Source organism: Pteropus vampyrus, unplaced genomic scaffold (genome assembly GCF_000151845.1).
Source record: "Pteropus vampyrus isolate Shadow unplaced genomic scaffold, Pvam_2.0 Scaffold42, whole genome shotgun sequence".
Taxonomy (NCBI): domain Eukaryota; kingdom Metazoa; phylum Chordata; class Mammalia; order Chiroptera; family Pteropodidae; genus Pteropus; species Pteropus vampyrus.
In genome coordinates, this window is record NW_011888823.1 from 3451688 (window position 1) to 3462253 (window position 10566).

At 43.4% G+C, this 10566-nt stretch overlaps 1 protein-coding gene and 1 pseudogene across 1 annotated transcript in view; both read right to left on the reverse strand.

Annotated features, from left to right (window-relative positions):
- Positions 1–2: 2 nt before the first annotated feature.
- LOC105291113 (sterol 26-hydroxylase, mitochondrial) overlaps positions 3–10566 on the reverse strand; it is a gene marked incomplete at its 3' end in the record, with an annotated part of 31823 nt that continues 21259 nt past the window's right edge. The window contains exons 2-6 of the mRNA XM_011358688.2: positions 3005–3195; positions 1399–1598; positions 1074–1271; positions 735–907; positions 3–161 (exon numbers count right to left, since the gene is read on the reverse strand). Coding sequence (XP_011356990.1) covers positions 3–161; positions 735–907; positions 1074–1271; positions 1399–1598; positions 3005–3195 — 921 coding nt within the window. The remainder of the gene's footprint in view (positions 162–734; positions 908–1073; positions 1272–1398; positions 1599–3004; positions 3196–10566) is intronic.
- LOC111738739 lies at positions 6111–6229 on the reverse strand (annotated as a pseudogene).

Below are 10566 nucleotides of genomic sequence, written 5' to 3' on the forward strand. Positions count from 1 at the left end.
GTCTCCTTAAGCACAGCTTTGAGTAGAGGCATGTGGGCCAAGTCCTTGTGCTGGGGCACCTGCCCAGCTGGCACCACGCCCACTACTTCCTCATGCAAGGCCTCCTGGATCTTTAGGCTCTTTGAAAGATGGTACAGGGCCCATGTCAGTGTGTTGGATGTCTAGGAGGTAGAATGAGAGATGAAGTGAGGAGGGATTTCCAGGAAAGAGCCAGTTAGGTAATGGGAGGGTATGTGAGTGGGTGAAGGCAGAATGTGGGAGAGAAACTAATTTGCCGTGAGAATGGCAGAATAAGACAGAGGTTCATGGGGGCCCTCCACGCTAAATGTGACTCCACAGCGGTATGAGCATCAGTGATGGAGAATCGCATTCTAACAACAGAGGAGACTGTAGCAGAGAGAAAGCCAACGTGACACAGGACTGGAAAGAGATCCTACAATGAAGGTGCTGGTGGACAACCTGTTAAACTCTCCATTTAAATTAATAGCGCAAGAGAATTGGATTAGATGTGAGATGAAACTTTCCAGCCATTTGAGAGGCTCTAGGAGGTGATGGATGAATCCCTCTTACAAAAAGACAATTCCCTGCCCTCCTTCTAGTTCTATATCCATGTTACAGAAAGAAAAGCAGGTACCTGGAGGGACGAAGGTCAGGTTCAAGTGGGGGATAATAGGGAATTTGTTCAGGATGGGAGCTGGGAGCCCCTGGTCTCCTCGTCGGCCCCCCTCACGCACCGTGTCTACCCCAGCCATGAGCAGCTCAGAGAGGCTGCCCACAGCCTCATGAGGACTGAGCTGTCTTCCATTTAGTAGGAAGTGCAGGTAGCCAGATATCTGGACCCCATCTGGCCCCGCTGTCTGCAGTTGGGCCTCTATGTCCTTGAGTTTCTGGTCAATCATCTTCTTTCCTACAGGGACAATGAAGAACAGGGGAGTATAAGATCAAAAGTCATGATCTTCAAGGACCAAGAGCCACACCAGCAGGTGGTAGCATGGGGGCAAAAATGTTGGGAGAAACTGCTAATGCATAGACCCTGGGACCTACCGCCTAACTTCCTTTCCTGAATTCCTCACCAAATGAGAAGATAGTGTTCCAGCCATCCAAGTATCTCTTCCAGAAGGGCAACAGGGGTCGGGTCCACTTGGGGAGGAAGGTGGCATACAGTGAGTTGCGGAACATGAGCCCGACAGAATTGATGAAGGCCTTGGTATCCTGTGGGGTGGACCGCTCCAGGCAGCCAATACGTTTCTCAAACAGGATGTAGCAAATTGCTGGCAGTGCACAAAGGCCGTCACAGGAGGCAGTGTCATGGCACAGAGAACCCAGAAAGCTTTGAGGAAGGTAAGCACAACCTACCCCCGACCCATGCCCACCCAGTCCCTCTCCCAACAAAGGTACCTTCCAAGGAAAAGTGATAGAACTGGTGAGCTATGTCGGGCACCTGGTCCCCAGAGGCACTCTCCCCCCGCAGCTGTTTCAGTCGAGCCATGAAGCTGTCAATCACCTCATTCAGAACATCTGCGTAGAGCGCAGCCTCATCTGGCTTCAGCATCCGCTGATTCAGAACCTGGCGCAGCTCGTACCAGCGCTGTCCTTGCCTGCAGGGAATGGAGGAGCAGCACAAACGTAAGTATCTGAGAGGGGTTAGCTTAGAGGACATCTTCCCACCCTGAGACCCCTACAATCTAGGAAAATCTCAGACTCCTAGATGTTAAATTACAGAATCACCAAACTTTTAAATGACAGAATCTTCGAAGCACAAAACTTCAGAATCTCACTACGGCAGAGTGGAAGTGGTTAAGGTGGGCATCTAGAACCAGGTTGTATAGGGGACAAATCACAAGTATGATGATTACTGGCGACTGAACTCCTCTGTCCCTCAGTTTCCTTTTCTGTAAAATGGGAATAAGAGTGCCTCTCTCGTAGTAGTGCTGTTCAGATCTATTCCACTACTCGCTAGTTGTGTCAACTCAGGCGAGAGATGCAAAAACCTCTCTGGGTCTCAGTTTCTTCATCTACGAAGTGGGAATAAAACTACTATCTCTTTCATAGCCAGGTTGCGATGATAAAATGAAAGAATGAATAAAAAGAGACTTGCCCAATGTCTGGCATGCCATACACACATAGTTACTTATTATCTTTGTTGCTGCTACTATTACCACCACCAGGATCAACTTTAATCCCTTAAGAAATGACTAAAACATGGATGTCAAGCAACTAGAGAAAATAAAATGCCATTAATTGTTTTTGGAGCTCTGTGAACATACTATAGCCAAAAAACAAAAACAAAAACAAAAATAAAAAACCTGTAATAGATCCAATTACAATCTGTGGCATTGGGAATGGTTTATCACCAGTGATTCTCAATTATTTACCACAATTGGTATATGGGTATATAATGTACTCAGCCCATCCTTCAGCTCATCCTTCAATTTGTCACTGCCAAAATAATAATAACTTTTCTAGGTATAACTTCAAGACAAGACTAGGACTTACATCTATCTCTGTGGGTGGAGAGCACCATGAAACTTACATCTGACAAGAAGCATACAATACATGATTTGGGGACTATTTTAAAAATTAAACTGAGCCCTCCCAACAAACATGGTGATGACATTTTGTCAACTATAAACAGATATGTCCTATTATGATTTGAGTTGGTATATTTTCAACCATAATGTAGAATAATGGAGCTGGAAAGGTCCTAGAGTTACCTTGGAGATACTGTAGTTGAAAATTCCCATTTTACATATGAGAAACATAAGGCCAGGGAAGGGGAAATAACTCATTTGTTCGAAGTCATACAAGATACCAGTGGAAAAGACAATAAATGGTCCCTGGGCTTCAGCCCATCCCAACCACTGCTTTCTAGACTGGGTGTCAGGTTCAGGGGATGCAAGGAGATCCTACCCTGCCCATTATCTACTGGCTGCCCAGTGCCACTAACTATCCTTGGGCCTGGCCCTCTGCGGCCCTGTCCAAGTCCCTTCAGGCCCCAGCTCACATGGTGAAGGGGCCATACGCCAGGCCCTGCTGATCCCGGTGGTCTTTCCATAGATCCATGTCATCCCGTATTGGGTACTTGCCCTCCTGCCGCATCACTTGCTCCAGGAGTGGGGCACTGGCCAGGTGAACGTAAGTCTGAGACCCTATGCGGGTTATCCACATTGGACCATACTTGGCCTTGTTCAGCACCTGTGGGATTCAACCAAAGCTAAATAACCATGGCCCAGCCAGACAGACACTTCCTGGAGAGAAGATGGGATGGAGGAGTTCTGATGGCTACACCATAGCAAGTGGGCTGGGCAAAATCACATTGTGTAGGAGGTAGGCACTGGGATAGCCTATAGTTCCAAAAGAAGAACACTGAAAAAAATAGGCATACAGGTGTTAGAATATTGAGAGCAATGAGTATCTGGTATAACTGGAGGAACTGGGGGAGCTGAGGTCCTTGAGAGAAAGAGATTTCAGAAAAATGGGATATGTAGCTATAGGATTAACTCAGAACATAGCCCCTCCACGCACTCAGAAGACAGATGGCTTCTTGGCCTACAGCGATAAGGAAGGCAGGGCACAAAGAGTTCTAGACAGTGCCTGCTCCTGAGGACGTTTTCTGCTGTTCCCGTGCACATTACCTGCTTGCTCTGCTCAAGAAGGTGGCAGGTCCGCATTCTCATGGACGCTATCTGCTTCTGTAACTAAGCAGCGCATCTTGCTCCAATCCATCGGAGAAGATAGCTGGCTGCTCCCCTGGTGAGATGACCCCGCTCTCTGCTTGTGAGCATAAATGCTCTGTTTGTACTTGGTCAGAAGGAGCCTCTTCTGCTAAAGCTTCCTTCCCTCACCCCTCTGGTCCTACTGGTGGTTTTCCCAGAATATATAAACCCAGGTGCAAGTTCCAGGCCTGGGGCTCCTGGGTTACAGTGGCAAACTGAAGTATGTTGAGGTGTAAATACTTGGGGCCTAAGCTTTTTAAAAAACTAAGCCTTTCAATGAGATATAATAGAAGCATTCAAATTTAGTGCAGCTTGTTGTTAACAAGATGAAGATAAATATCTCATACAATCAACAAGAAAAAAGAAACACGTTTATAAACTCCAGGGAAAATAAGAAGCTGAATGAGAAAGTCAGAATCCAGATAGGAACTCAGTGGTTTGAATTAAAAAAAAAATTATTCGTTGTGTTAGGTAATGTAATTCTTAAATATTTTATCTTAGAATTTCTAAAGCATTTGAAAATTGATACCATAGCATCTGTGAAATTGCTATAATGTTTTTATACTTATTGAAAATGAGGGAGAAAATATTTTGGTTTGGTGGCCAGGGGTGGGGCTGAAACGTAAAAAGAATCCACAAATACTGAAACTAAATTTATGGGCTAATTTATACCCACAAACTGAAAAAAAATGAAACATAATAGTTTCCTAGGAACTTCATCTCTCACAATGTTACTAAGAGGTTTTAAGAGGCTCAGAATCTGCTCCAGTGTAGAAACTGGGCTAAAGGACTTCTGTAAAAGAGACATCAAAATTGCAGAGATCTATCATTCAAATTATAGACGGAAACTTCGCCCAACTCATAGTCTAGAAAAACACCAGTCTTACTGGGTCTTACTATTGGCATTAAAAACTGAATTCTTCTAGGACCAATGCGACACGATTGCCCTCAATATATTACACAATTGCCCAGAACCCACCCTGACCTAATGGCTCATTCTGCCAGTTCCTAGGGATGCAGCTTTGACAAGACCCCAATGTCCATTTAGGCTTGTTTCCATTTCTACCTCCCAGTAATGCCTGCCGGTGTGTTATGATTTTGAAAAGTTGGTTGTCTACAGACTACAATGATTCCTGGAGAGAAACAGGCATATTCATACATTATTGGTAGAAGTCTAAAACAACACAAACCTATATGGAGGACAATTTGCTAACATCTATAAAAATTACAAACAAATTTATAAACAAAGTATGGGGCATCTATATAATGAAATATTGTATCACCTTAAAAGAGAATAAATCAGCTCTTTGTGTACTAATATGAAATGATAGATTGTAATATGGAAAAAATGGATAGGTAGCCAAGATACATTGTTAAATGGGGAAGCATGACATCTTTTGTCTAAGAAAGAGGGGCTAAATAAGAATACACAGGATTTGCATTTACTTGTATGGAAAAAGGTGGATTGATACATCAGAAACTAATTAAAGTGATTACCTGTGGGAGGGAAGAGGGGACAGCAGTGGGAGTAAGACCGTGCAATGTATATCTTGTTTTATTGTTTTGAGTTTTGAACCATGAGAACGCATTCAAATTTTTTCAGTCTAAAGGGGAAAAAAAAGAAAGTGTTTGGGAAACAATAAGTCACCTGCCGTTGATCAGGTAACTCTAGAAAACAGGAAAGCCTTGCTGAACCTCTGAATTCATGTATACACTCCTTAGATTTAGAAGTGGGCCCTAGATATTCATTTCGTTAATTTTTCTTAATGTTTCCATTTAAAAAGAACTTAATATATCATCTATTTTTTTTATGCTAAATTCCTTAGAAGAATTATTCTAAAAGTAAGTTTAATTTGCGTATTCCATTGGTTTAAGATATTAATAACAAATACTATTAATAATAATTGCAAATATTTTCATGGAGCTTAGTATATACCAGACACTGTTCCAAGCATTTTAATTACGTTAGCTCATTCAGTCCTCACTACAGCGATATGAGGTAGGTTAACATTAGGACAATTTTGTAGATGAGGACAGAGACCCAAAGAGGTTACTCAAGGTCACTTTACTGGTAAGTGGCAAGAGTCAGAGGTCAAACTTAGTCCACCTGATTGGAGGCCGTGCTTTCAACCACTTACCCTGCTGACCCCTGAGAAAACTGTCTTACTAACTAGAATCAAACTTACGCCCTTTAAAACTGCGCTATTTAAAACCCCACAACTCACAACTATGCAACAACCATGGTTTCTCACAGCACAGTTGGCATTTTTTTAATTTTATTTTTATTTTATTTAATTAATTAATTTATTTATTTTAGGCAAGGCAATCCTTGGTTGACCTCACAGATTGCAAGGACCTTGTCATTTTACAATCCCTTAATTTTTTATTTTTTTACGCCTACAGCACTTGGTCTTCCTAGGTGGTCTCCCATCCAAGTACTAACCAAGCCTGACCCTGCTTAGCTACCAAGATCAGAGGGGATCGGGCTTGTTCAGGGTAGCATGGCCGTAGACGCACTGTTGACATTTGAGGCTGGATAATTCTTTGCTGTGGGGACTGTCCTGAGCATAGTAGGATATTTAGCAGCATCCCTGGTCTTTACCCACTAGCACCCCTCTCCCTCAAATTGTGACAACCAAAAATGTCTCCAGACATTTCCATGGGGGTAAAGACATCCCAGTTGAGAACCTCTGCAATACCCTCAACCTCTTAATATGCCTCTTCACTATTTAATTTTAGAGAATTCTTTTCAAGAAATATCTCATTTTGAAAAAATATTTATCTGAAGTTTGGTTTCTTTTCCTTTTGTTAAGGTCAAGTAAAATTACATGTCACGATTTTTATCAAAATGCAAACAGTGGTTATCCCTGAGTCACAGTTTATAGATAATTTACTTTCTTCTTTATACTGTGATCTGTTTTTCAAAACTTCTACCGTATCTTGGAATCAGAAAAAAAATGTTATGTTTCAAAACACTGGATCAATAACCATTTTCTCAGGAACCAGCTTCTTCCCTGGAATCCAAAGACTATAGCACCACTTCCTGGTTTCAGTTTGGAGGTTTCTGGGATTTTTCCCCCTTCGCCTAGGTCTTGCTCTTAGCTCTTCTTTTGTATTCCTCCTCTCAGTTAGTTTACTCAGTGGAACTTACCAAGGATCTATTTACATAAGAACTTATTTTAGAAAGACAACAGAATACTTCGTGAGAGATGTGTGCTCTGTCTGGCTGTAACCTGAGCCAGTTAGAAAGCGCCAAGGTTCTCAGAAAGGTTCTAAGTACCACTTCTCAGAACAGACTTCCCCGGGGATCCTTTCCAGGATGAATGGGAGGGCTGGCCTCCTCCAGGTGAGACTCCAAAGGGGGAGAGTGTTGAATTCATTCATTAAAAACTGTTATAGAAGTGTTAATTGATATAGAAAGATAGCCATATGTATTTTTTAGTAAGTGGTAGATTACAAAAGAGAATATATGGTATGCTTTCATTTTTAAAAACACATAGATTTGTAGGTGACACATGGGTAAAGTGTGGATGCCTATTTACCAAGGACAAACAAGCAGGGACAATGCTTACTTACCCCCAAGGTTACCTGTGTATTTATGGATTCATTTCACAAACGCTTATTAAGCGCCTATGCATACAAGGCATTTTGACATGTGCAAGATTATAGAAGACTTGGAGTTTCTTCATTTTGTGTCTTTATATTTTCTGATTAAACAATGGTAATTTTCATAGGAAAAAAAGTGGCTGTCTCATTGTCAAGTGTTTTTATCTCAGCTCAGTTATGCATAGCTGGCAGTATCAGTTAAGGGGTCAGGGACTACTTGGCAGTAGATTTTGTTCTAGCTCCGGCCCCAACACTAACAGCTTTGTCACTTTGTTGGGTAATAGCTCCACCATGGTACCCTCCTGACCTGGCATGTATCCAAATACAGAAAGCCTTGAAACCAGCCTTCTCTGAGTCTTTAGGCTGATTGCCCTGTGACCCTCCCAGATGCTAGAAGCCTGGATGCCTGCAAGGAGCTGCCTTGAGGCCACCTTGTACTCAATTCTCAAGTTCCTTAGGAGATTATCATGAGACAATTTCTCATGCTCTGTAGGTTCTGATGAGGTGTGGGTTTTCTGCCCCACCCCATCAGAAAAGAGTTGAAGAATATAAAACCAAGTCACTGCAGTCTGAAAGGGGCTCCTCAACTACAGGGTACCCCACGACTTAAATTGCAGTGATCAGACCCCTTTTATTTCAGGGTTGTTCTTTTATATGTGTGGGACAAGGATCTCAGGGAACTGACACCGTTGGCTGATTCTTCTTTTCACACTCTAAGTAAATAATAAACTATCTAAATCTAAACATGGCCTGTTGTATCTTTCCTAGAAGAATCTGTTAGGCCTTGGCCTTGTCTTGTCTAATGTGTGAACTTGATGCATTTGGTACTCATCACGGGGCTGGCAAAGTTACAATGCTCTTTTAGAGACCTGGGGCCATGGGCAGGTAGGCGACAAATAGATTCCTGTGATCTAGTAGCACATGGTGTGGCTAAGTATGGGTGGGGGTGGGGTGGGGTGGCAGAGGAAGGGTCTTCTCACTAGGAGATTATGCAGGTCAGGTTAGAAGAAATAAGACTGGCAGTGTGGAAGAGTTGGGGTCTTCCCACAGTCCTATCTATTCTGGCAGGCTACGGAAAACCGAAAGGAAGTATAAAAGTGCTCTTACTGACAGAGCTCCCTCCACCCCCAACCCCTTGCCCCTAGATTCCCTGAGCTTCCAGCCACTGTGGAATTCTTCCAGTGCCTGTTTTGAATTCTTTGGTCTGTGTTTCTGTAAAAAGCGACAGATAGGTTGGGGTAAGAATTGCAGTGAGGAGAGACAAAAGGGAAAGTGATTTGGTGAGTGAGATGCCTGTGAGGCCCATTCTTCCTAGGTACTATTGCAAAAATGTGCAACCAGCAATAAAATGTTTAATTGTGAGCATTCCTAAAGTGTCAAGAAAATTCTTCTGAAGTCCAAAGTTTTCGTTGTATAATGACGTCTTGCTGATTAGCAAGCTGAAGGTCACAGTGGTAGTGACTGGTCAAGTGGTCAAGTGGTTTCTGGGAATAGTGTTGGCAGAGTGACAAAGCTGAAACCCTCTGGCGGGTGAAGAAAAACTGCTATCTTTTACCAACTAAAAAGCAGTATGTTCCAGATATAAAAGTTGCACCTCGCTGCTCCTATAGACTGACTCCATGGGGTTTTTTAACTCCTTCCTCACCAAAGCTGATAAGGTCACAACATCCTTTTGTAAAAAAAAAAGACAGTGAGACCCTGCAGGTCAGCTATCAAGGTATGGAACAGGACCCTGGAAGGCAGTAGCAGACTGGGTTGTTGACGTGTTTAGTGACAAGGGTCTTTGACCATTGTTCCTGAGAGCCCTTGTGAGTTAGTTATGTTGGTATTTAGAGTAAAAAGGGAGAGGGCCCCACACAAGTTTTTAAAAGCATTTTATGATTGTTCCTTACCCTTTTGTAATACTAGGAAAATGAAACTGCTTTGTACACACAGGTGGCTGTGACCACAGATAAAATACTCCCTGGTCATCAAGGGCAGTCAGTTCCTCAGAGATACGCTGAGGTCCCTTCTTACAAGGAGGAAGAAAAGAGGAATTTGAGATAGGTTTGGGCAAAAACCTAACGAGACACTAGAAGTTTGGTTGCACCAGCCAAAGGAAGAGAAAAGCACACCAGTTCTGCTGGATGAGAGGGAATGGAAATCCATTCCTCAACTAAGGACTGACCCCATGCTCCTAGCCACCTTGGCCAAGAACAGCGTCACTGATAACATCAGCATGGAGGAAGAAGTAAAGACTGATCCATAGTGAAACCATCACCTGATAAGCACCCATGGATAATAAGAGGGTAAACCATAACTTCCCTTAGGACTACTGTCACCCTGGCCTAGAATTACAATGGGAAACATGAGTGCCCAGATGGTGAGATGGTCACTCAGGGTTAGACTGAGTGGCTTGTTCAATGGGCACCATCAGGCTTTTGAGGATAGTTAAGTCTTCTTTTGCACTCCAATGATAGACTCTGGAAAACTATTTAGCTCTGGGCAACAAACTTCCCAGAAGTGAAGCCTGGACACAGATCAAGATAAATGCCCTTTAGCCTAAGGGGGTGTTATGGGTTGAATTGTGTCACCCCAAAATTCATACGTTGAAGTCCTAACCCCAAGTATCTCAAAATGCGACCTTACTTTAAGACAGAGTCTTTATGGAAGGAATACAGCTAAAATGAGATTATGGAGAGAGTGGAGAAACATGGCAGAGTGAGAGACATCCCCAGATCTCCCTCCTTGAAACAACAATAAGCTGAACATCTAAAACTCAACAAAAAACACCCAAACTGCACACCAGCACATCTGAGCGTGGGATCTGCACATAAGAGCTACCACAGGTCCGAACCCTGGGTATCGGAGGGATGGACTGGGAGAAATAAAGAAGCTGCCTCTCGCAGCCCTTGAAGCTCCCTGTAGGGGGAGGGGGAGGGGAGAAGGTGCGGTAAGTTCCCTAAACAGCCCTGCCTGGGAAATCTGTGAGCTCCAGGCAGCTGGCGGCAGAGCCCAGTCATCAGGGCAGAAAGCAGAGAAACGAGATGGCAGAAAAACAACAGCTGATTTTTACCGGTCGCGTTGCCAAACCGAGGCTGAGCTGCAGCCCCCAACCCCCAACCCAGAGAGCTCCTCCCCCAATCACTGAGGAGCCCCAGGGGAATATGAGCTATGCTGCCGACACTGTCATTGACACTGACAGGGACTGAAACTGAGGGCAGCAAGCATGATTAAATATCTACAAAAAAATTAAAAAGGCATT